The 27,715-nt window shown below is 34.3% G+C and overlaps 3 protein-coding genes and 1 pseudogene across 3 annotated transcripts; 1 reads left to right on the top strand and 3 right to left on the bottom strand.

Annotated features, from left to right (window-relative positions):
• Positions 1 to 6,621: 6,621 nt before the first annotated feature.
• Positions 6,622 to 15,420, bottom strand: LOC114733748 (presequence protease 1, chloroplastic/mitochondrial). The gene is made up of 19 exons (XM_028921243.1): positions 14,978 to 15,420; positions 14,671 to 14,854; positions 14,341 to 14,515; positions 14,112 to 14,244; positions 13,920 to 13,990; positions 13,450 to 13,533; positions 12,806 to 12,896; positions 10,724 to 11,241; positions 10,468 to 10,632; positions 10,169 to 10,387; positions 9,959 to 10,086; positions 9,295 to 9,484; positions 9,098 to 9,181; positions 8,909 to 9,006; positions 8,380 to 8,644; positions 8,144 to 8,306; positions 7,892 to 8,072; positions 7,185 to 7,256; positions 6,622 to 6,886 (listed from the first exon to the last, which is right to left on the bottom strand). The coding sequence occupies exons 1-19, from the start codon at positions 15,252 to 15,254 to the stop codon at positions 6,745 to 6,747; spliced, it is 3,240 nt and encodes a 1,079-aa protein (XP_028777076.1). The 5' UTR covers positions 15,255 to 15,420; the 3' UTR covers positions 6,622 to 6,744.
• Positions 15,421 to 17,847: 2,427 nt separating this feature from the next.
• LOC114733762 (uncharacterized) lies at positions 17,848 to 20,384 on the top strand. Its single transcript, XM_028921259.1, has 4 exons — positions 17,848 to 19,606; positions 19,714 to 19,888; positions 19,959 to 20,146; positions 20,242 to 20,384. The coding sequence occupies exons 1-4, from the start codon at positions 17,848 to 17,850 to the stop codon at positions 20,382 to 20,384; spliced, it is 2,265 nt and encodes a 754-aa protein (XP_028777092.1).
• Positions 20,385 to 20,746: 362 nt separating this feature from the next.
• Positions 20,747 to 22,089, bottom strand: LOC114733738 (probable carboxylesterase 12). The gene has a single exon (XM_028921235.1). It carries the CDS (start codon positions 22,007 to 22,009, stop codon positions 21,056 to 21,058), a length of 954 nt encoding a protein of 317 aa, XP_028777068.1. The 5' UTR covers positions 22,010 to 22,089; the 3' UTR covers positions 20,747 to 21,055.
• A 1,848-nt stretch (positions 22,090 to 23,937) lies between these two features.
• LOC114733772 (probable carboxylesterase 12) lies at positions 23,938 to 25,123 on the bottom strand (annotated as a pseudogene).
• Between the last annotated feature and the right edge of the window lie 2,592 nt (positions 25,124 to 27,715).

The following is a 27,715-nucleotide window of genomic DNA, read 5'->3' as shown; positions in this document are numbered from 1 at the left end:
AGGGGTGATTTTTTTTTTTGGGAAAAAAATTGAGGTCAAATTTCTTATATCCATTCTATCGAATTCTCTAATCACATGTGATCATGTATTTTGTTTATTTCATGCGGATTTATAATTAAATAATAATTTTAAAAATATGACACAACTTGATATAATGGGTATGAGAAACTTGATATAAGTAACTAGTTTTTTTTTTCTCTTCTTTTGCTAATCACATGGGAGCAATTAATAATAGTTTAATTCTTGCCTTCTAATGCATAAAAAGTATTTTAAAATAACCAAGTCATAAATAATAATATAGCATCAAATTAACTAACTTCACAGTTGATGGAAATATTACTTTCGGTCCTAATTATAAAACATGTTTATAGACTATAAACAAGATCATATAAGCAGGACCGGATGTAATATCTTTGAAAGCATTTTAATTTCCTGCTGTTACAACATCAAATGAGGAGTAAACATTAAATAAGGGGTTGGCATGATTAGGTATGCTTTTAATTATCATAAATTTTATATATATCCAAAAACAAAACGCCCAATTTGTTTAATCACAAATAAATATGATGTTTATATCCACGTGCACTTTAATTGATTCTTTATTCTTTAATTATCATAATTTTTAATTGTAAATAAATATTATGTTATCTGAAATACTTAGCATTTAATTAAACTGAATAAGGTTATTGCATGCCCCATATGCCCACGCAAAAGATATGCTGGGTCTTAATTTAGTTAGGCTGGAACCCAGAACGTAACGATCAGATAAGATGGCACGTACGTCTTAATTAATTAAGTTAGGTTAGAGATAAAAAAAAAACATAAAAACATTTAATGGTAGGGGTGATTTTTTTTTTTGGGAAAAAAATTGAGGTCAAATTTTTATATCCATTCTATCGAATTCTCTAATTACATGTGACCATGTATTTTGTTTATTTCATGCGGACTTATAATTAAATAATATATTTTAAAAATATGACACAGCTTGATATAATGGATATGAGAAACTTGATATAAGTAACTAGTTTTTTTTTCTTTTTTTTTCTAATGAGGGTAGGGCGATAACATTGACATTTCTTGGACCAATACTAGTGACAGAAGTGTGATTTATATTCACATTTTTTGAGAGAATTACATAAGTTTTCAAAAATAAAATAAAATGATTATCAGTAAGTGGAAATGATAAGTAAGCAGTTGTCATTTACTATTATGAAACTTACTAATACAAGTTGTTCGTTACTGAGATTTTTTTAGTAATTATGTTCCGAAACATCATAGCAACTTTTTTTAAAAGAACTAACACTAACAGCTTGAAATTATATATAAATAATACTACCTCCGGTTCTTAATATAAGATCCTGTTTGACTTTTATTTTGGTTCTAAATATAATATCCCAATCCACTTTGTTTTTTATATTTATATATATTTTTTCCAAAGTAGCCCTTCTAATAATGATAGCTCTAGTCGATACACTTGAGTAGTAAGGATATTTTAGGAAAGACAACACCTATTTAGGACAAATAACTAATTCAACTTACTTTCTTAATCTCCTCAAATTAATCAACTGACTTTTATAATTAAGACCGGAGATAATATTAAATATGCGACCTCGCATTATGCTACCAAGATATAATGAGCTAAGCTTATATTTGATAACTATATTTATAATTTACCCTATAAAATTTTTTTATGTTAAATCAAAGTGGTAGTGAAAAATATATTCATTATATTTAGACATATTTTCAATTTGGTAACTTTCCGAGGATTACATCAATAAATCAAGAATTTGCTAAGTGCAAGGGAGTGAATAAGAATATTATCCACTTAATAGATAAATATTTCAAGTGGGGGAAGTGGTAGGCGCGCTATTTTATGGCGGCTGCTAAGCTGCCAGTTCTATCTCCCAATTAAGTTACGTGTAGGGAACACTGAGTAAGAATATTTGTCCCTTGATCAGTTGATTGGACAATAAATTATTAAAAAAAACCATCCAAATAATTGTTGGAAGGTAATATTTCCTATCACATTAATGTCAACTCCGATATATTAACACCCACAAAAATCATGAAAAATATGTGATAAGACGCCAAGTAAAAAATTTAATATAAAATGTTTTTGAAATCATCAAATTAATCTAAAATTTTAAGAGACTTTATTATAAAAGATTTTATTTATTTAATTATTAAATTGTCATTATTTTTTAAGTATGCATTAGCAACTAAAAAACAATCATTTAATAACTTAAAATGCAACGATTAACAACTATCATCACAAGTATTAACAACACATTTTCTCAGCCTATTACAAAAATATAATATATGAGTTATCAATATTTATCATGATAATTGTTAATTATTACACTTTGAGTTGTTAACGACTATATTTTCAATTGTCAATATATATTTAAAAAAAGATAAGGGTAATTTGATAATTAAATAAATAAAATTTCTTGTAATGAGATCCCTTAAGACTTCATATTAATTTGATAATTTTAAGAGATTTTTTGTTATTTAATTTTTTTAGATGGAACCTTATTGTAATTTTTTCAAAAATCATCTTCGATATCATAAGTAGGATATATTTTAAAGGATATATATTTGGTCTTTTATACTTTGTCCAACTTTTCACATCAATACGACTATTGTTTTATGGGCTACGGTTGTCGTCTCTCCAAATACACATAAAATACGAAGAGGATGGAATTAAAAAAATGAAGAGAAGTGTGGCCCTTATTTCACAATTTTTTTTTTTGAAATTCCACTCATCCTCCTTTCTGTTTTTAAAATTTACACAAAACTCTTTTAACAATAAAAATTAAACAACATATATCTCCAACGTTTTCTGAAACTACACAACAAAGCATAAGATCTTCTTGTTTAATACATGTGCCACTAATAATGTAATAGGGACAAGTATCACATCAAATAAACATATTTATTTTAAATAATCAAATAAAAAAATGACTTATGAATAACTCAATTCTTTTTATGAAAAAGTTATTTTCATAACTTTGTTGCATAACAAATTTGAGTACTGTTATATTTTACCAGCTTTCTATAATTGATCGACGCAGAAAAGTAGCCTAAACGGCCAGTTATTATGGTCTGGTATATCATAGTGTATTTCTTATTTTATTCTGGTTGGCACAATTTATTTTCCTCCTAACCCAACCACTTTTTTCTATTTGATTATTTATTTCCTTGGTTGGAATCAGGCAAATCACCGCATTAAATTCATATAAATCATTTAATTATTAAAAATTAAAAAATCTTATGATAAGTGAATAATATGCATCTATTGTCATTTCCTGCTCCTCCTGAACTCATTATTGCATGTTGCTGCAGTAGTCTTTTAATAATTAAAGTGCTCATATGAGATTGTGTTGTAATTTTTCCTTCAAATTTTGTAAAATAAATATTATGCGAATATTTTCCTTAAAATCATGCATGGAAATTAAAAAATAATTTGATTGAAAATCCAGAAAAAATTTTAAAAAAAACTTGTATAGCTGGAAAAGTTTACAAGAACCCCAGCTAATTAATGTCATAAAAAATGAGTTTAGTTGCATAGACTGAAACTCCTCTGATCCTATTTATAAGATAGAGAGAAAATGTTTTTTTAATCCTATTTATAAGTTATTTTATTCAATTTTCAACATGAATATATTATTTGTCCTTCATTTATTATAATGTAGAAAGTTATTTCTTTTGAAATGTGTATATATTAAATATAGATAAAGTTAAAAAATATTATATTTTAATAGAGAATTAATGCATTTTAAAGTTTTCATCATCATGTGTGAAATATGCTGGAAATACCTTATAAACAGAACCAGAAAGGTATTATTTAAAATCATGGTAATATATTTATTAATGCAGGTTGTATCTAACATAATTTAAGAATACATTGAATGAAATATCATTTATTTGTGATTGAAAATTTTTGTGAAAGTATCTTTACTCCTCACAACAGAAATAATGAATGATCTTGCCCACTTTTTTATTTCGACATAACATGCACAAATTAAAGCGCACGTATAATTGTCAGAAGTTGGTTCAATTTATAATATGAACCACTTTTTTAATTACTCAATTAACTTTATTTTTTTTAAATAAAATTTTAAGACTATCCTACCTTCAACCCAAAATAAATGAAAGAGTCCGGGTCACTCTGAAGTAAAGAGAAATGTGTATGTAAGATTAGTTTAACCCATTTATGGCAGAAAATAAATACCTGTGCAAGTAGAATTAATTTTGGAAGAACAACTTAAGAATTGGGTTTAATGAAAAGGATTGATTTCCCACAATGTGATAAACTAAAATTTATATTTTATTAGAAAAGATATTTATCTTTAATACTCGATAATGTTTCAAACATAATTGTGTTGAGATGTACTTATATATATAAAAGAATTAATTTTGCAAAATTTACCACTGTATTTATAAATTGTTTAAATATTTTATGAAACCTGACTTGTGCAACTACCACTGGCACCACGGAGAGCGCTCAGAAGTAAATTTAATTTATGAAATCCATATCCCCTGAAAGTTTAATTAAAAATAATTCATACAATTTTACTGAGCAATACAAAGAAATTTAGGAACCTGGAAAAATATTGAGAGAATTACAATAAAATCCCAAAAAAATAGTAAGTTTTAATGACAAATAAATAGATATTATTTATTATTCTGAAACTTGTCATTAAAAAACTTTTTGCTGTCATTGAGATTTTTAATAATTATATTTCTTATTTAAGACTTCATAATAATTTTTCCAAAAATGTTTAATGTATAAACTAAATCAAACTACAATAAAACATAGTCATGCACAATATAAATATAAATCACTTATAGAAGAATGACTTGATTTAAAATATTAGTCACCTGTAGAGTAATTAATATTCATCTGTTAATTGTATTCTTATAATTAATGCTCAAATATAATTTCTTATATTTTTTCTCTAGGGGTTTCAAAAAGTAATTTCCCCTGAATCTGTGTTTCACAGAGTGGCAGATCCTCCATGACATGACCGTTCAGTGATGAATTGCAACTACTCTGCAAAAACGGGTAGGGAGTCTGACTTCTCCCCAGTTCAATTTTAAGGACGCCACGTCAGTATTGTTTCTGCGAAATGAATAAATGTTTGTTGCGCACACACCTACGCACAAAACGAGTTAAAATTAATTAAAAATAATAAATATAAAAAATAATATTTTATATAAATATAAAAATTAGTTTGGGATTAAATTTAGTATTAAAACGCATCCACTGTCCAAAATATTTTTTCAGATATATTCAGCATCTCAAAATGATTTGTGGTGTATTTAACATATTAAAGTATTGTTTTAAATGCGTCTAGCATCTTCAAGTGTTTTTTAAAACATCTGACACCTTAAAGTATTTTTTTTAACATGTCCAGCACTCAAAAATATTTCTTAATATATCCAGTACTAAGGCCAAAATTTTTTTTTTTATGATCCTAAACGCACCTAAAAAATATTTCAGAATATTAGATGCGTCAAAAAATAATTTGAAATATTGGATGCACCTTTATCTTTAAATTTAATTCTAAATATAAAACTCAATTATATTTTATCTTGCAAATTATAATTTTTTTTCAAAATATTCCTACTTATTGTACAAATTAAGGAAGTTTACACCCAAAAAAAATATGACAATTTAGATGTGACATTTTAGGTAGATTATATCAATTTTGTTAGAATTAAATAATTTCTCTAAAATTTTTAATTTATTAAATAATTTTTCTAATTTTCTTAATTTTTTAAAACTAATCAGGTAGCTTGTACGATAAAAATTGGGTGAATAATTAATACCAATAAAACTATCCAATAATTAATGAGGACAAAAATGGAAAAAACACATTAAAATTTCAAACAAACCACTGGTATCCCTTGTAAATGGGAAAAGGTCATCTCAAGTTTTTAACATATGAAACCAAAAGGAGTAACACCATGTGAATTTCATTTTGATAGGTATGTATATAACTTTTACAACTCAACATAATATTAGATTATCTGAGTAATTTTTTACACGTTATAATATTATGAGAGAACTTTATAGCAAAAGCATAAAGAATCAATCAACTACCTTTTTAAAACCCTCAAATATACCCACAGGTCGGGTATGATATTATAAAATTTGAATACTATTTTAATTATAATTTGAATATATTGAATTAAATGATAAGCATTATTACTAAATGAGATTTTAATTAGAAGCTGAAACAAAAAAATTAATAACTAATTTTAAATTTGAATAATATATTAATTAGAATTTGGATCTATTGAATTAAATGGAAAGCATCATAACTAAACAATACTCCTATGTCAATTGGGAGGCTTAAATGAAAATAAATAATTAACTTTAAATGTTTATATGTTTCCTTTAAATTGCACGTCTCTAATTTAAATCCCATTTGAATGAATAAAAAATAAATCTTAAGCTACCTTAAATAATGCAATTTCTTAAAATTTCAAATCTAATCAAATATTCTAATCTAGTTATTCCTAAATTTAGTCCTAAAAAGCCACAATGTTTCCTGATTGATCATCCAAAAAGAAACAAGATGGCCACTAGATTTAAAAGAGAAACACCAGAACAAAGAGGAAGAAAAGGGATTTTTATTAACAATGATTCAAGTGCTAAATATAGGACTTACCATGAAAAAAATAACTCATTAGTTTGCTATAAATCAAACATGATTCTGTATAATCCCAAGGTGTTCAAAGGGCTCTCTTTACTTGAAAATTGTTGGAATTCTCCTTATTAGCAGCATCTACATCCTCCGGAGATGCCACTGCAACTACAACGCCTTTATCTTTAACTGCTTCCATTGCACCCACAAATTCTTTGAAGTCCTTCAAACTGCACAAGGCATGTGAAAGCAAGAGTCAAATATATGCAAAAATAGACCCCAGGTCCTGTCACAAGATATCACATCAATGCCAGCAATATGCCCTTTCTAAAAAAATGCCAGTCAAGTAAAATTTAATGATGTAGCTTATAAATAAGATCAGAAAAGCTTTCTCTCTCCAACTTACAAATAGGATCAGAGGAGTAAGATTTAGTGTCTACAAGCAACAAAACTGAAGCCCAGCAAACCCATATGGAGCGAACAAGCAATGAAAACAAAGCAAGAGCAGACACCAATCAGAATCTTTACCTCGTAGATAATATCTCTTCACGTCTCCGTTGCCTTTCCTCTTCTGTGATGCCGAGTAAGTACCGCAGCATACTGCATTGGAAATGTAAAGGAAGTGCACGTAATTATTATTTGTACTGAGAAAAGAAGCAACAACTACTCAATGGGAAGCATCTTCAATCAGCGCTAATGTGCTTTGAGTCTTTTTTTTTTTTTTTTTTTGGGGAGGTGGAGTTGGGGAATGAGCACAACCATTCTTCTTGAGTGGCAGTCAAAATTCAACGGCCAATTTCATCTGCATTTTACTTTTCGAAAAATTGAAAGGCATTTCAAGGAAAGATTAAGATTGCTCCTATCAGAACTTCATTGAGCAAGACGTGTGTCAGAAATAACAGGAATGAGTAGATGCGTCACAAGATTTTGAACAGCCCCTCTCTAATTTGTTACTGATCCCGTCCAGAGGACTCAGAAAAGCATGAGACTTGGACAAGATTAATGGCTTCAAGGAGGACTTAGTTTATCATTTGAGAATACTATAGGAGATGGGCATTGTCAACAACTCAAAACAAGAAGTTTATGTCATGCATTCTCAATCGTCGCTTTTCATCCAGCTACGATGCTTCCAACTCTACACTAGCTAATAGATTTCATCCCTAAAACACAAGTCATGTATGAAAGAATAATTGGAGAAAATTACATACAGACAGCAAAATATGTTATATACGTACCTACTATAGCCTTTGGCATCAGGAAGTTGGTATGCATCAACATCCCCAATGGTCCCTATTATGGCTTTTGTTAAAGAATCATTATCCATTTCTAATTCCCGTAAAAAGTCACCAGTTCCATCATACACATCAAGTGTCTTCAGCAAGTTGGGATCACGATAAGATAAGAAGGAGAACACCCCTGAAAGAATACATAGGTAAGATTGTAAAAGAGATGCTGTTAAATTATGCCTATAAGCAACACGTGTTTACCTGAATGAGTATCAAAATCACAAAATCCTCCATAAGCTCCACCACTAACTCTTACACGATCCCACAACCATGTATTGCTAATGTGTTTTGAAATGACATAGGCACTGCCATGAAGCTCATAACCAGAATCATAAATGTTGGCTGCTTTTCCAACATAATTAACCTGGACAATGAAAAGCTCAGGTATTAACAGAAGAAACATACGCAAGGGATGGCTAGAGGGAGATTTATCTTACCTGAGTAGGTATCACAATAGCTTCATTTCCCAAAGGGAGCCGAGCATGCCAATTGGTTGTTTCAGTAGGAGAGCTAGTGGGAAGCAAATCAACAAATTTGCTCACGTATTTCTCTGTATTAGCAAGATTTTTTCCATCAGCAGTCATATTTATCAAGCAACCTTGCCTGGAAAATATAGACTTGCGAATCTCCTCAAGAAATGATGAAATATTGGCCCAATCGTGATCGACCTTCTCTTCAAGTGTTTGGAGGAATTCAAGATAGCTAGAAATACATAGAACAGAATCAGAAAGAATCAACAATACTTATCCATGGAACTTCAATTTGAATTGCAAAATCCAGATTAAACAGTTAAAGTAGACTAATAAAGCTAACTATGAAACTTACAACAATAGAACTAAAGCATATCTAAACAGGATAGATAATTAAGAACATTCGGATATCAGGAATGGAGACAATGAAATGACCAGGCAAGCTAATCAGGATAGATTAGTAATCCATCATCAAATTAGCATTCCGTATTCTAACCTGAGACCACCCATATTTTCAGACATCCAGCCAGCAGCATTTAGTTTTGCATCCATCCTTGAAGCAGCTATTCCATGACCCCCTCCTCTTAACCGATTCTGAAAATAAACACAAGACTCAATAAAAAATCTATGCATGGGTTCAACACACTGTATTTTGATCCTTTTCATCCTCTTATTTGATAACTACCTCCATCCTTGCTTTGCTCTGACAAACAAATTGTTTGAAACGCTGTTGATCTGTAAACTGGACATCTTGAATAACACGATTAACCTAAAACGCAGGATGCATAAAATTATACTTCACATATTGTGCGGAAATAATTTTAGTTTAGTTATTGAGTGTTGAAGTGGAGCATGAAGCTCAGGTAGCAAGGTTCCAAATACCAAATCATAAAGGTCTTCAGCACGTCCGGCCATTGCTTTGCCTCGAACAATTATTTTACAACATGGATCTTCCTTGCCCCGCACTGATGATGTTAAAGGGTAAACTGATATTCCTCCCGTTTTCCTCCCAATTAATTGGTTCAGTTGGACAAAAGTTAAATCCTTTGTGCCCATCTCCAGCAATGATTGACTGTCCAGATTGCAATAAGAGTAACCAACTGAGTATGACATCCACAATATATTAAGATGAGGAAAAATAATTTAAATTTCTAAAAATAAAGGGTGTAAATTCATCATCCATGATCCTAAATTTTGAGAAAGGAGTCTAGCCAAAAGAGAATTATGATAAAGGATATGAAAGAGCATGTTGAGAGTAGCTAACATCATAGACCAAAGACACAATTATGATGTTTCACAGCTACCATAACATGAATCTAATATGCAGCCACGAGATATCATGAAATGGGATTAATAAGTCTAAATAACCAATATTCGAGACACAGGAATGTCAAAATAAAGATGGTACCTACAATAAATGTCAAAATAAAGATGATACCTACAATTTAAAGAGGCATATCAAAATGCTCATAATAGAAGAAAATATTAGGTACTATAGATGCAGAAAAATAAAACGGAAAACAGCCACCAGAGGTTACATAATTACCAAAATAGCGGGACCAAAGGAAGAAGCTCTTGCTTTAATGAACTCATATTGAAGACTATTTCTGTGTACAGAACATCATTGGTGAAGAGATCATGCTGCAGCATTTCAACTCCATTGATATTGCCAACCTACATTGAGCATACATGTGCCTGTCAATCTCGGAACTGTACTGGTCAGAAGAAAAATCTAATTCAAGGGGAATATGATAACCTCAGTGGGGATCCGAATAGGTTCTTTAGGAATATCTAGCAGAGATAGACTTGGGACAGCTTTCAAAGCTTCTGGTGGATCAGGAGTTTCCTGCTTAAGACGAAGCTCTTGAGTAGCACGTGCCAACTCAGCAAGATCCTCATCGGTCATACTAGCTTTAACTTTACTCAAGATCTCTTTCTCAGCTGCCTCATCACGGGCTGCCTTCTCAGGATCAGGCTGTAAAGTATTCTCATCAATAAATAACATATCCGGTAACAAAAAACCATGTGCTAATGCTAGAATAAGAGAATGAGTACCTGCATCTCCACAGTAACTTGATGACGGTTGTTCAAAATAAACCTCTCTATTAGAGGAGAGAAAACAGCTTTAGTGCCCTCCTTTTCTATTCTAGATTTTAGATCTTGTAGTGGTTTCTCATACTTTAGTGGCTCAAAGGGATTCAAATCATAAATCCATTTACCCTACCACATCAAAAGCCAAAACATTCACAATCTCAATCAGCTGAAATGCACAAGTAGCAACAAATACTACAAAAAATTGAGCACGTCTTACAATAGATCGAAGCATGAGGGATAGACCACGAGGGAATGACCCAGTGTTGTTCTCCCTGAGAGAAAATTCAATAGTGTTCATGGAAGCCTCCACAGCATCTGTATCAAAACCCTCCTCTGCTAACTTTCTAAGCGTATTCATTACCAATTCTTCTACTTTGTGTATGTCACTTTCAGAAACACCCTTCAGTCCGATGCTAAATTGAGGCTGAAGTAGCTCATCTTCAACTCCCCCTCCAACAATGGCATCCCCAAGTCCACTTTCTAGCAAAATTTTCCTCAGGGGTGAAGCAGGAGTACCCAACATAAGATGATCCAGAAATCCGAGGGTAAGCTCAGTTTCCAAGTCTAAGGGCTTATCAGATAGCAACCAGTTAAGGCAGACCATATGCTTCTTCTTTAAATCACCTTCACCAGCAGGATATTTCTGAACAATCCGGACTGGCTCTGAGAAGAGCTTTTGTGGTTTGATTTTCGATTCATTTGGAGCAGAACTTGCACTAAACATATCTAAATACTCTGCACAAAGCATGAGTGACAGAGTTACTCATTCTGCAACCTACGGATCTTTAACAATTAGAGTTAAAGTAGACATAAAAACCAATGCATTGCACGGATTCCAGTGCACTAATTCCACAGGTAATGTTGTCTAACAGTAACATAATTTTACTTTGTAACCAGGTTAACAGTAACAAAATGGGCATGCATTACAAATAAATGCAGAAAATTCAACAAGTCAACCCTGATAACAAAGGATTATAAAGGTCTTAAATCCTTAAGGAGTGTGAACAGGCAATTAGTTACTCTGTCATGTACTCTGAACTCTTAAGCCTTGAGATTAAATCAAATTCATAACAATGATGTGGTTAAGGACCAGATTTTAGGGCAATTACACAGGACATAATCAACAATCAATTTTAGAGATATGTATCACATCATAAGGAGACAAATTCTATACAATCGAATCCATCATATCTTCAGATTCAATAGCGTATTCATTTTCTCTGTTCATGAGAAAGAAACCAAGGAGTAATTTGGTAAACTGGTATCTAGATCTTGTAATCTCACATGCCAAGGTATCTCGGATACTAAGATTGGATGATGGTATTTGGCATGTTTTTATGTGAAGATATAGATAAACAAGGTAATGTCTGAAATAACACCTTTGATAAGTTAATGTTACAATGTGTTATTGAATGACCAAAATATTATGTCACTTCATATCACAAAGTGCAATAAATCCTTTTCATGTTGGCAAATTTGCCCTTATATTTATTGGTAATTAATTCCAAAACAAAATTTACCCATAAAAATATTATAACCACATAAAATATAATAAAAATATTCAGAAATGGCATTATACTTTATTTTCCACATGAACAAGCAAGGAGGAAAACTATACATGAGATTTTTAAATTTTTTGGTTATATATCTAATCAAAATTCAAAACAGTAACCTTACAAGATTTAAAGGATGTAACATATAAAAATTAAAGAGTACATTAGAAAGTTCAAGAAGGAAATAAGATTGATTGAGATGCTCCATCATGTCTTCCATTACTTAAATGTAAGATACCATCTATTATTATACCAAACTCACATTATGAACACCTCATTTTCTTAACTACCGGATCTCATACCATAGCTTGCAACAAACCATTATATTTAAGATCAACGCACACCACACTGCCTAGAGACTGCTACTAGCCTTTGAAATGCCATTACTTTGTTCATCTATAGAAAGATTACTTGCTCTTTGCTTACAAGCTTAGCACAGAAGGAAAAGGAACAGGGTGCCAACTTATTTAGCTAAGGCCTTTCCATCAAGGAGCGTCCCTCATAAGTCATCAGCCTAAACTCCCGTCTCAGGATCATCCACCATTACCCAGATTGTTGCTATAACATGGAAGGGGTAAAGTATTGACAGATTCAAATAAGGCCAAATACCTCAGTGTTTGGTCGGGCATTAATTCAATTTACAAAAAGCTTATGCTTCAGCTTACAATAAAGTTTCACATCACAGCCACAATCCCTAATTGTCAGCACTCTAACCAGAACAGTGAGTTTATTACAATATTTATTACCATTCAGAATACGGAGGCGCTCATGTGGATCATCATCTCCATAGAACCATATTCGGGCATTGCTAGGATGGTAATATTGGCGGTGAAATTCCTGTGAATAAAGTTCAAAACAAAAGCTGTCATATATAGTTAAAAGAAAAACGAGTTGTTTTTATTCACTACAGTTAAATGCAAAGCTATGTGGCAGTAAAAGAACACTGCAAAACCTAAACAGAGAAGATAGACATGTCTCTTGAAAGAATCAATATAATCTATGATTTTCTATGTTTTGCCACAAAAACTTACCTAAAACCTTAATGTTTGCACGAAAAGAAAAGAATGATAAATAATGTTTCTCTCAAGTCTCAACAGCTTAAATTTTTGGAACAGTCATAAAAGCCCTAGTGCGAAGAACTTGCGGTCAATAGTTAAATCCTTGCCACTCACACTTTTCTAGCTATGCTTTATCTTCTTCAAGCCCAAGAGACTTTTACATGAGGCATGTTAAAAGTACAAATAAAAACCATTCTTGGGCTTGTTTCTAATAATTTAAGCCCAGGAGACAATCCCTCACCCATAAGACAGCCAAACCATACACCATGGTTAAATTTATTGCTACCTCTGCAAACTAGAACGTTTTCTCAAACATGATTGTCAAAGCATACCTTGAATTCCTCAAAAGTCAATTTGGGAATCACTTCGGGATCACCTCCACTATCAACACCGTAGGTATTGTCAGGGAAAAGAGCCTGAACCACAGTAATACATAATAGCAATGAATATCCACACATTGAATGATCAAGAATACAATAAATCAACAAGTTAAAAAGAAACTTGATATTGACAATCGATGGATTCAAAAATGTGTGATGCTGTATGTCAGGCAATCTACACAATTTAAAATTCAATGCCAACAGTACAAAGTAAATCTATATAAAATAATATTATTTGATACAATTCAGTAATCAGATAGTCAACATACCCAAATATAATAAAGAGAAGGTTTAGGCAGTCATGATTTGTGACTGAGTTTTCTCAGTTATGTCAGTTGTTCACATATTCCAATAAGAACAAGATATAAGAAGTGGAAGATTTAAAAAATAGAGGAAAGAAAGGACAAGGTGTAAGAGCTAGCCTGCTGAGCAGTCCGCCCGAGTATATTATCAGGTTGAGAATAGACACCCTTCATCTCATTAAAAACAACACCTGAAATAACAAAATGTTAACATTAAGAAAAGGGGAAGAAAATATGCCCAAAATATCAATGCAAGGCAAATGCTGAAAGGCGTAAAGAACTTGAAATAGACAATGACTATATTTATCCAACCTTTGTAACTGATGTCTTCTGAAGGATCATCGAGCTCAAAGTGCCAACCCTCCTGTTGAAACGTCTGGAAGTCCTCCACACATCTGGGAAAGAAAACCGCATCCAGGTATACATCGACCAAATTATAAAAATCCTGTTTAAAATGAAAACAATGTTGTCATATTAGCTCGTCAAATAGATTGACAATTGAAATGCTGAAAGTTCAATGACCAATATATTGACTTGTGACCTTGGTATTTGTGGAAGCAACTGGGTAACATGTCCGATCAGGATATGTGAATGCATTCAGGAAAGTGTTCAAGCTTCCTTTCAATAGTTCAACAAATGGTTCCTTTAAAGGATATTTTCTTGATCCACATAGTACGCTATGCTCCAATATGTGAGGTATGCCAGTGGAATCTTTCCTGAATATTTTACAATATATTCAGCATCCATAAGTGGTGCTAAAATAATTTAACCTCCAATACTTATCCTATGCCAGCACATAGAATCTGGGGAATGCAGTTTTGCTCGAGCGGAATTACATTAAATTTAAATCATGAACTCAAGTTTTACTTACGGAGGTGTGCGGAAAACAATGCCGAACACCTTATTCTCATCGTCATTAGAAACAGACATGACCTCGGCGCCAGTCTTCTTATGCCTGAAAAGCACTGCTTTTGACTTGCATTCTGGAATGAACTCTTCTGAAACCTTCTCAAAACCCAACTTCTCCGCGACTTCATCCTTTACTTCAGCGAATTCTTCACCAGAAAATACCAAAAAAAAAAACAATAATCCATTCAAAACCCCACTTTGACAGCACAAAGTTCACACCGAAACAAGTAATATCAATATCACAGTAAGAGCAAGAAGGCCTCGCATACCTGGAGTGGATGGGAACGGAGGCGAGGCAACAGCACGAGGAGATACAGAAGAGAAATGCTTCCGGAGATTAAGTGATGAAGATGGTAGAGCTGCAGGGACTAATCTGAAGTGGCGGCGGAGCAGAGGACGTCGGGTGGGGTAGGAAATCGAGCGACGATAGTGAAACGGAGCTGAAGAAGACGCACATGACGAGCGAGAAAAGAGAAGGAGGGAAGGAGAGGAGCGAGAGAAGTATCTAGATGAAGATAAAGAACGAAGAAGAGCGGCTCTCTCCATGGATAACAGAGAGAGAGGCAGAGAATCTGGGTTTAGCAATTAGAACCCGGAAGACGCAAATGGTTTCGTGCTCCTATGAAGAGGATTATAGGAGGGAAAATAAATCCAAAAGCCTTCTGATAATTACAGTGCACGAAATATCGGAAACTATTGTGGTTCTCTAATTGCCAGGTTCTTCTCTTACATTCCTGGCGGGTGGGGACTCCAAAACCTCAACTTTTGCTCTATTGTTTGGCCGGCGAAAGAAGTGCGGCTGTAATTAGCCTCAAGTGCAAAACAAAAATTGGAAGTACAATAATGAAACTAAATAAAAATAACAAAATAAATAGTAATTAATTTTGTTTAGGAAGAATCATATTTGCACATTTGCACATCATTTCTATTCGTTAATTTTTAATAACACTAAATTCTTTTCATTCAAAAGAAAATAGAAAGAATCCCATAAAAAGAAGTTTAAAATTACTAGGTATCAAATAAAAAATTTTAACAAAAATTTGTTGTTATTTACAAATTCAGTATTATCAAAACTAAATGAAGTGTTGTTATTGATTTTGAATTTAGTAATTTCAAATTTTTTACAAAAAAATTCCCAATAAAATAACACTAAATTCTCTGCATATTGAAGTATAATGAATGAGTCTGGTTATAACTGATGAAGATTTTGGATTGAATCAAATTTTGTCGTTAATAGCACTAAAAATCTCTTTTAAACGTGAGGTTGTGAATTGTAGTGCTATAATATGCACTTGACCTCCTTTCCTAAAGTGAACAATTAAAAATACACACACACACACACACAAAGATCTAAATTATTTTTTTGGGGACTGGCAAAAAAAATTTTGGTCTGTGTGGATTGTGTTGGCCCAATAGAAAGATATGCAGGAAGCTGTGGTCACGACCCATGGAGTGACGTATGGAGGCCCATTGAGTCTCCAAAAGATAGTATGTACGGTAGTTGAGAAGGATTGTAGTAGCCCTTTAAGCCCAAATCCAGCCACAACTTAATTGTGGGCTTGTCTAATATTACTTCCGGCCCTATTTATAAGAACTTGTTTATAGTGTATAAATAAAGTCTTATAATTAGGACTAGAGATAGTACTCATTATTTTTTTTTATAAGATTGAAACTTTTGAATTACCTTTAACCATATTTAGCACCAGAGATTAGTTTGAATAGGATTATCTCCGATAAAAAGATATTTATGCTTAACAAAAAAATTAACTAAACTACCAGTAAGGGTTGAGTCGAGCAGGAAGAATTAGTTCTACATAACGTAGCAAATCAATACTTGAATTATCACTGGAAAATATATTCACATTTAGTGATTTGATCAAGATTGCGCAATTAGATTATTGATATCTCCTAAAAAAGACCAGAGCGAGTGTATTATAACAATGATTTTCATAAATTTTAAACTATGCTAAAAGTCTTATAGTCCAGTGATATTGATTTTTTTAAGGAGAGGCTGTGGGTTGAATTCCACTTGATAAGATATTGATTTTTTTTTTTGGTAACTTTATTCAAAGTCCAATAAAACGAGCACACTCAAGTGGCAACGACATTGATTTATTTGACTGCCAAATTAGGTGGAAACAAAATATTCTCACCTAGTACCGCCGGGGGGAAAAGCCTCAAAAAAATCTTTACCATGGAAAAAAAAACCGGACCGGACCGGCCGGTTCAACCGGTGAACCGGTGAACCTGCCTGTTGTCCGGTCCGAAATAAGACAAGAACCGGCCAGGGGTTAAACCGGTGGTGAACCGGTTGAGCCGGTATGAACCGGTGTAAAACCGGGTAAACCGCCGGTTTAAGTGATTCAGCCGGTTCAGAACATTTCCCCCTCCAGAGACCCAAAACGACGGCGTTTTATTAAAAAAAAAAAAACTTCGAACCCAGACCAGCTCGACCTCGACCTCGACCGCCCAACCCGTCTCCTTCGGTCCTTCCTCATTCGGTCTCCAAAACGGCAAAACCATCTCGGCAGCTCCTTCCTAATCCTCAGTCCCAGCCGCCGTCGCCGTGTGCTCAGTGAACCTCGCCGCCGTCGCCGTGTGCTCACTGTCCCGTCTCGGTACCAGCTCACTGAATCTCACCGCCGTCGCCTCACTGAATCTCCCAGCTCAGCTCACTGAAGCTTGCACCATCGCCGCGTCGTCCCCTGCCTCGCCTGAAGCTGCTCGTCCAGACTCCCGATTTCGTTTGACTCGGTTTGAGCTCTCCGTCTCTGTCTCTCTGATCTCTCGGCCACTCTTATTTTCGTTTGAACTTGGATTGAGGGTGATAATCTATTAAATTTCTGGTTTGATTTTTCCTTTGAGTTTGGATTCTCTGCTTGTCTGTCAATTTTGATTTTTCCGTGCTGCTTCATATGGAGTTGTGGTGTTAGATTGCTAGACTATCTGGAAATAATAGATTGAATTTAGTCAATTTACCATAGCATTGGAAATATACTATATGGGTTTATATTAATCATATGGAGTTGTGGTGTTATGTTCTTTGTGTTATGGCTGCTGCGATGTTCAGATGAGAAATAACCGATGTTCAGATGTTATATTAATTATTAAGCTTTTGATTTGTTTTTTAGTAGCAGTGATGGATATTACAAATAACCAAAGTTCTGGAAATGACAACATGACTTCTAATACTGGATCTTCAACTCCCCAAACCGAAACCTCCACACCCACATCTTCATTACGTGCCAAAACTGATCCAGCATGGGCACATATTGCCTACAAAAAAGAGGGAATACAAAATATATATACGTGTCTTTTTTGTACTAATAGTTATAGAGGAGGTGGGATCAATAGGATGAAGCAACATCTTGCTGGCACTGTTGGTCAAATAGCTGCTTGTAAAAAAGTTCCACATGATGTACGTCATAGAATGGCAGAGTCTTTAAAAGAAGGGTCAAAGAAAAAAACTATTGAAAACATAGAAGAGAAAATCGAAGAAACTCATGTTGGATCACCAAATGTCACAAGTAGTGCAAGGAAGAGGAAAGCTTCTGGGAGCATAGACAATTATTTTGCTCCTAGAACAACTCCTGATTCTCAACCTGGCATTAAGAGTGCATTAGCTACTAAAGAAGCAAAGCATAATGTGAAAATGTTGATTGCTGAATGGGCTATTGTAAATTGCATTCCGTTTAAGGCGTTTGATTGCCCTTTATTTCAAAAAGCTGTGGATGGCATTGCTTCAATAGGGCCTGGGTTTAAAGCTCCTAGTGCTTATGATTTTAAAACCAACTTGTTGAGTGACTGGAGAAAAGAATGTCAGTTACTCATTGATAGTCATCGAGCTAAATGGAAAAATAATGGCTGCACACTCATGGCTGATGGATGGACTGATGTTAGACAACGTACTTTGATAAACTTCTTAGTGTATTCTACACATGGTATGGTATTTGTGAAGTCTGTTGATGCATCAGATCTAGTTAAAGATGCCAAAACTCTATTCACACTATTTTGTGAAGTCATTGAGTGGATCGGTCCTAAAAATATTGTTCATGTGGTGACTGACAATGCAGCTAACTATGTAGCATGTGGTAGATTGATTAAAGAGAAGTATAAAAGTATTTATTGGTCACCTTGTGCTGCACATTGTTTGAATCTTGTGTTGAAGGACTTTTCAAGCATGCCTCATGTGTCAGACCTCGCATCAAAGGCATCAAAGATAACTGTATTTGCATATAATCATATGGTTTTCTTATCGTGGTTGAGGAGAAGACCAACTTGGAAAGAAATTGTGCGTCCTGGTGCCACGAGGTTTGCTACCACATTTATTACATTGCACAGCATATATATGCACAAGAATGACTTGCAAGCTTTAGTTGTTGATAAACACTTTGTGGACCACAAATTATCAAGGACTGAAGCTGGAAAAAATTTTAGTGCAATCATATTGGACAATCGGTTTTGGAATGATTGTTATCAAGTTGTGAAAATTGTATCTCCTCTCATAAAATTGTTGAGAATTGTTGATTCAGATGAGAAGCCTTCATTGCCTTATGTTTATGAAGGCATGCGAAGGGCGAAAATGGCAATTAAGGAGATGTTTAAGAAGAACAAGGAGCTGTATAAGCCCTACACAACAATCATTAAAACTCGATGGGACAAGCATTTAAAGACCAATCTTCATGCAGCATCATATTTGCTGAATCCTGCAATCACATATGCTCCAGACTGCTCTATCAAGTCAAAGTTAATGATGGCTTTAATTGATGTGGTGGAGTCTTACTCAAACGAAGAGGTTGATGGCTTCTTGGTAATGAAACAAGCAACTACTTATCGTGAAGCCAAAGAATCTTTCAGTAGACCATCATGTCAAAAAGCAGCACAGAAACTTGACCCTTGTAAGTGTTTTATTTAATAGCTAATAGTATATTTATGGTCATTCACTAATTTTATATTTCATATTTTCATGATTTAGATGAATGGTGGACATATTATGGATGTTCAGTGCCAGAATTGCAACGTGTTGCGATGCGCATTCTTAGTCAAACTTCTTCTTCTTCTGGCTGTGAAAGGAATTGGAGTTTATTTGAACGCATTCATACAAAAAGAAGAAATAGACTGGAGCACAAAAGGCTAAATGATTTAGTTTTCACAAACTATAACTTGCGATTAAAGTATAGGTAATTTTATAAGTTATGAACATTTTTATTTTGATATGGATTTACATCTAATTAAAATTTTATTTGTCAGGAGTACATTGAAGAAGCAGAAGGCAAGCTATGATCCTATTGACTTTGAAAACATTGATTTGGTGGACTTTTGGGTGACTGAAGAAGATCCTGTTCCAGAGTTTGATGATGGAGATGTGGCAACATTTGAAAGTGTTGTCAACAATGAAGACATTTCAAATTTGACAACTCCTGGGAGGGATAATGAAGGTATTATTGTCTTAGTCTCTTAGAAGTTATAAATATTTTTATTTTAATATTGATTTACATACATTTAATTGACACTTTATTATTGTCTTATTTAGGTGGTGGTGATGATATGAATATTGTTGAACCTCCACCTCTGCAAGATGATGTTGCTACTCCTTCTAATTTTCCTCTTCCAACTATTGATGTCTCAATTCCTGACCCTGCCAATGAATTTAATGATGATTTTGATTTTCTGTAATGATGAAGATATATATTTGTTAGTGTTAGTTTGGTACAATTAAATGTTTAAATCACTTTGGTTGTTTTTTGTATTTTGTTAAATGGTTATTACTGATGAATGTTATTTTTATTTTGTCATTGTCAATTAAATTATATTATTTTAATATGACCGGTTTGACCCCGGTCTGACCCCGGTCTGACCTATTGACCCTTAACCCACTAGCTAGACCGGTTTAGTATCCGGTCCGGTTTTTTGTTCATTGATCTTTACACGTCATGAAACGGAAACCTCCCTTCTCAAACTTCAAGAAAAGTCACCGTCGCCACTCACCCCAACGGACTTCCAACCCAATCTTAGACTATTTTGCTGCCACCCTTTTCTTTTAAAAATGACCAACATCTTATTTTTCTCAGCAAGTTCATTAATTACATGAATCCTACCAGAAACAGAAAGGGAAGAAACAATTAAGCACACAGTACAGGTTGATATGAACTCTTGGGAAGCGAACAATCCAATTCTTCATAGAAGCTGATCACCACTTATGCTAGATCTGATCTTTCTTGAACCCAGTCGATCTTCCATCGAAGTCAAGCACATGTATGAGCTAGGCAAAAGAAAGAAGAAAGGAAGAAGAAGGAAAAGAAAAATCCCAGAAACTGCATCGTCGTCGTCATCATCCTTCTTAACTTTTAACTCTGATTCATGAAGGAGACGATAGTGTTGAGCATGGCGACAGCATTGTTGCAGGTTGGAGTGAACAGATGAAACACATGACCTTCGTCTTTGGCTTCCATTACCTCCACCACGCCCTTCCACCCGCTCTTCTCCACCACTTCCTTGTAATAACAACCTCTCTCCTTCAACAAATCCTTCTCTGCAACACACACCAGTATCTTTCTGCAACCCAAGCGTCCCACATTCGGATCCTTCGCAGGGTTAATCATCGGGTCGTCCGATCCTTCCGTCGTCGGGCACGCAAAGCGCCATATATTATCCCCGATTGATCTCTCCCTCGCTCGGGTCTTCTCTGACCCTATTGGTTCCACTCCCCAGAAGAATGGATGAGCCAGGACGATCCCTTCCAGATTCATGCCTGGTAATCCTTCCGTGCCTACGCGAATGGCCATGTGGTGTGCGATGGTCGCTCCTGCGCTGTCTCCGGCGAAGAATGCCTTATCGAAATCGACGTGACGGTTGAGTAACTCCTCGGATCCGTTCCCGCCGGAATGGGATGCGACCCATTTCAGCGACGTCCATGAGTCTTCAAAGGCAGTTGGAACTGGATGTTCGGGGGCTCTTCTGTAATCGACGGAGACGGCGACGACGTTGGCGGCCGACACGACCGAGTTGAGGTAGTTATGGTACTGTGCGGTGAAGGGGGTTTCAATGACAAAGCCTCCACCATGGAAGTAGACCAGGAGAGGAAGCTTCTTGTGGGGATCGATGGTTCTGGGAGCAAAAAGCCTTGCCAAGATGGGGGCTTCTTGGGAGATGACAACGTCGTGAGATCGGACGTTAGTTTGCGGGTCGTCGAGGGACGGCGGAGCGAAGTCGGTGCCTGCGAGTCTCTCAACGCGACCATCTTTGTAGACTTTGAGCATGGGGGAGAAGTCGTGGGCTACTTCGGTGGAGCTGGAATCCATGGCGGGAGAACTGGGATAGCAATATGCTTATCTTTTTCAGCAGAGGAGATAATGGCTAGAAGAAAGATGCCAAGGTGACGTGTTTACGTAACAATACCAGCAGTGGTTGCTATTTTTTTCCCTTGTTTTTTACGAGTTTTTTTTTTTTTTGGTTCAGGGAATCCTTTAATGATTGGCTCTAAAAATCCTCAATAATAATGAAAAAGAGTCATGCCATCAATATTATTATTAATGCTATTAATATATTTTGATAATCAATGTACATCACATAAATCGCAGCATTCATGAATATGGGCTTGGCAGTTACTTCTCGACAGCTACTCCTCTGGTTTTATTAGAATCAAGACGATCAATTAAATAGTAGTGGTTGCAAAAAAAACAGAGACAATTAATTAAAATTTTTTCCAGAATTAATTAAAAATAAAATCTTAAAAAAAATACTTCTAAAACTTTAAAATTCCAAATCAGCAATAAATACAAAAATGTGTTGTTATTTAGTTTTCAATTAGAATTTTAAAATTTAAAGATTTTTTTTTAAATTCTTCCTCAATTAAATGAGTTATATACCACTATTAACGTGGTAAATATTTATATATTACTCTTTATTTAATGGGATTGTTTTAGCCGACAATGGGATGTTTTAACTCACAACAATGTTTATAAAAAAAATTAGGTATCTTTTACTTAAGGGTATTCTTGATACGGTGGATAATGTAGCATGTACAGACACGCGCGCGCACATATGAGAATATAATAAAATAAATTTTTATACTATGAAAATATATATAATACAAAAGTTATACATAATATAGAACTTGATATGTTGAATAATAAAAATATAGCTGGTCAAAAAAAATATAAATAATATAATGTTTGATAAATTGATACTATATGTTGAAATCATTCAGCCCGCTAATTACATAGGGAAAATGCAACCTTTTGGCAACACATATGGAGTATCTTTTTTTTTTTTTAAGTGCTATTATCAGAGTTATTTTTGAAACATTTTATTTATATTCTCATTTTATTGTTGTATAATGTGTAGCAATGTGTATTAATTTTAAGGGAATCTGTATGTTTGGTTTCCTATTGCCATCATTTTCTATACATACATGCAGCTAAGAGCGATTGAATCCGTTCAATTTCTTTTTATTTTATGATTTACGAAGGCTTAATATTAACCCTCATCATCACATTTCCAGGAATCCCTATTTTCTAGCTACCTGTTATGATACACGACAGGTTTTCATTTTCCTCAATTTATATCACTTTCTTCGACATTTGCATATATATAACTGTGGTAGAAAATTAGAGAATAATGTCATTATTTTATTTGTCATGTACGTCACTTTCCATCCTACTTTCCAGCAAAATCATGCCCACCGCACACGAAATTCCTCCCCTGTACTGGACGATTTTTATGTTATTTTATTTTGTCTTTTGAAAACGACCCATCTTATTTTTCCTTTTTTCTGCAAGTTAATCAATTGAACCCAACCGAAAAAGACCGAAATAACACCACCACTCACAAAAATATTTTCACACACCAGAATTTTCTAAACTCAACGTCACGTTACACGTAGCGCGTTACAAACCAAACCCATTATTTACAGCTCATAAGAAGCTGTTGAACTTATTTTAAAAGAGTGTTGAACAGAAGCCGAACTATAATTTTAAAAATATTTTAACAGCATATAAAGTAAATATGTAGAGGAGTGTCTCGTTCTGCAGAAAACTATTTTTTAAAAGCACTCTTTTATCTTGACAAACACTTCTAAAGGAGTGTTTGATAACCTCCAAACTATAGTTTCAGAAACACTTTTCTACAAAACGAGACAAATTCCTTCATATATTTACTTCATAAACCATAAAAACACTTTTGAAACTATAGTTTGGTTTCTATCAAAACACCCAATCAACCCAGTCGATGATCTTCCACCACACACATTTATATACGAGAGCTACCGGTCCTAATTATTACAGAAGCTAAAGCTCAGAATAAGAAGAAGATTCTTCTTATTATTGACTCAGATTGATGAAGGAGACAATAGTGTTGAGCATGGCGACAGCATTGTTGCAGGTCGGATTGAGCAGATGAAACACATGGGCCTCCTCCTTGGTTTCCATCACTTCCACCGTTCCCGACCACCCACTCTTCCCCATCGCTTCCTTTTAATACCATCCTCTCTCCTTAAACCAGTCCTTCTCTGCAACACAAACCAGTATCTTTCTACAACCTAAGCTCCCCAAATTCGGATCCTTCGCCGGGTTCATCAACGGGTCGTCCGATCCTTCTGTCGTCGGGCACGCAAAGCGCCACCGACTATCCACCATGGATCTCAAACTCGCTTCTAACTTCTCTGACTTGAGTGGTTCCGCTCCCCAGAAGAATGGATGAACCAGGACGATCCCTTTTAGATTTATACCTGGTAATCCTTCCGTGCCCGCGCGAATCGCCATCTTGTGTGCGATGTTCGCTCCGGCGCTGTCTCCGGCGAAGAATACTTTGTCGAAATCGGCGTGACGGTTCAGTAGCTCATCGGATCCGTTCCCGTCGGAATGGGAAGCTACCCATTTGAGAGACGTCCATGAGTCTTCAAAGGCAATGGGAACTGGGTGTTCTGGGGCTCTTCTGTAATGAACGGAGACGGCGACAACGTTGGCCGCGGACACGAGCGAGTTGACGTAGTTGTGGTACCGTGCGGTGAAGGGGGTTTCGATGACAAAGCCTCCGCCGTGGAAGTAGACAAGGAGAGGCAGCTTCTGGTGGGGAACGATTGTTTTGGGAGCGAAAAGCCTCGCCGAGATGGGGGCTTCTGGAGAGATAACGACGTCATGGGATCGGACGTTGGTTTTAGGATCGTCGAGGGATGGCGGAACGAAGTCAATGCCGAGGAATCTCTGGACGCGACCATCTTTGTAGAGTATGAGCCTGGGGGAGAAATCATAGGCTACGTCGTTGGTGCTGGAATCCATGGCGGAATTTAATGGTGAGCTCAGTGTTGTGAGAACGCAGCCAGATACACGCTCGGCCTCCTTACTTAAATGCTGCATTTAAGACTTTGTATTTAACTTTTACGTTCAAATTCTCTGTACCACTCAAATGAGCTATAGATAATTTAGACCTAAGTTTAGAGTATTCAGCCAAAACTGGTCCCCAACACATGCTAAATTTATTGAGATATTTTTTATTTGCGCATTAAATTTTAATTATTACTTTTTTTTACCAGAAAATTTTAATTATTACTAAATGATAGAACTACTTTTGAAATAATGTGACAAATTTTTTATATCTTATTTATAAAATGTATAATTAAAACAAAGTACCAAGCCTACACCTAAAGCAAGCTTCCGTTTTTTTTTTTTTTGGGGTACGATCCTTATTTAGTATCTTAAACACACCAAACATGCACAACCTTAAGAAACACAAGCACAAACTTATTTTCCATTAGTTTACCTCATGCTTCATTTTTTTTCTCACTAATCACTTTAGGTGTTGTTAGATCTCACATTGTCAAAATGAAAGGAACGAATCCTATTACAAGTATATTTGTTTATCATATATTTTCTAAATATATATTTCGTAAAATTTAAACGAATAGATAATTTAGTTTATGTGTTGATTGGTATATTTTTTAGAATGAGTATCAAATATTATTGTTAAGAAAGATTAAAAAAAATGTTAAAATGAAAGATACGCCACGTGAGGCCGTAGACACGCCACGTACGCGAGTATATACTCGCCGTAGAATGCAAGGAACTCATCCTTCTGCTGTGGTTTATCGACTTTTCACAGAAAAAAAAAAAAGTAAAGGAAAAGAGGGGGGGACCTTATTCCCATAATTAATTACTGTATGGTTTGATATTATTATTTTTAATTAATCAATAGATGTTCTTATATACGCAATTTTAAATTATATATAATCCTTTTTTTTTTTTTACCTTTTTTGTTTTGCATATCCATCCCACACACACTTCCAAAAAGAAAAGTTTTCGTAAGAATTAAAGGTCAAGCAACAAACTGAAAAGGGAGTGATTAAACTTTAAAAATATTCCATTAACACGCACTATTCACATCACATTACTTTCATGTATTATTCTGCTAATTAAGCGTTTTAAAAGGGGAGGTTTGGTAGAAGAAACATAACAAATTCCTTGCAAAAAAAGCCATTAATTTTCAAAAGGATCTTATCACGATTCTGAGAACATCTAACCACAAAAATCCTGAATATGCCTGATCTCTTGCACTGCAATAATCCCCACCACAGCAGAAGTTCCAATCCATTTCAGACGACGTTGCAGTTATCATTTTCTTCTGAAAATGACTAGCACCTAATCTTTTGGAATATAGTAGTTGAATTGAGCCGCACCAGAAGAGAAGAAACCCCACTTACCGGCAATAAAACACATAGTACGGCAGCTGATAGGAACTCTTGGGATGCTAGGTGATAACATCAATTCTTACGTCGTCAGAAGAATGGATGAGCCAGGACGATCCATTCCTGATTCGTGCCTAGCTGGTAATCCTTCCGTGCCCACGCGAATCGCCATGTGGTCTGCGATTGTCGCTCCGGCGAAGAATACTTTCTCGAAACCCACGTGACTGTTTAGTAACTGCTAGGATTCGTTCCCGCCGGAACGGGGAAGCGACCCATTTCAGCGACGTCCATGAGTCTCCGAAGGCAGTACGAACAGGGTGTTCTGGGCCTCTTCTGTAATCGACAGAGACGGCGACGATGCTATCTTTTTCAGTGTATTCCCTCGTCGTAACGGGAAAGTGGTTATGTCATGTGTGAATAATTTTTCACATTGAAATAAAAGATTTTGAATTAATAATTTTAAATATGAGTAATATTACAAAAAGCTTAATTAATTATGCATGACCTGTAGTGAGAAAAAATACTCGTTTCATGCGTAATATAAGTCATTCTGTTCAAACTCAAAGGGACTCAATAACTGGATTCAAAATATAAATATAATTTAACTGTAATATCTAAAATATTTATATTTATTTATTTCTCTATTTCGCCCTTCTATGCCATTTGTCTTGGGCAAATCTCTTATATACGATTAATTTTATAGGTACTTATAAATTATTATCATTAATATAATATTATCTCCAATACTTAATATAAGAGCTAATTGACTTTCAATTTGGTTCTATATATAAGATGTCAATCTATTTTTTCTCCAATCTTTATCTATTTTGTCCTCAAGTAACTTCTATAATAGTTACATATGTTAAGAAGTTACTATCAATAGGTAATTCAAACACATATAATTAATGAGGGTATTTTAAGAAAAATGATATCTATTTACTAAAAACAACTAACTTAATTAACTTCTTTAATTTCTCCAAATTAGTCAACTATGTCTTATATTACCTCCGATCTTTAATATAAGAATTAGTTAACAAATTTGAGTAGATTAACAAAATTAGTTAAGTTAGTTACTTGTACTAAATAGGTGTTATTTTTCCTAAAATATTCTCATTAATCAAGTGTATTTGCTAGAACTACTATTATTACAAAGACTATTTGAAAAAAAAATGAATAAATATAAAAAACAAAATAAATCGAAATCTTATATTTATGATCAAAATAGAAATTAAACGAGTTCTTATATAAAATTTCGAAAGTAGTATATTAAGGATAGGAGGTAGTATTAAATTGAAAAGAGTGACGTCTAAATGATGAGAAAAAATCA

This window comes from Neltuma alba, unplaced genomic scaffold (genome assembly GCF_004799145.2).
Source record: "Neltuma alba isolate B1F8T4 unplaced genomic scaffold, ASM479914v2 tig00013031_pilon, whole genome shotgun sequence".
In the NCBI taxonomy this organism is placed as follows: Eukaryota; Viridiplantae; Streptophyta; class Magnoliopsida; order Fabales; family Fabaceae; genus Neltuma; species Neltuma alba.
This window is presented reverse-complemented; position numbering and strand designations above follow the sequence as displayed.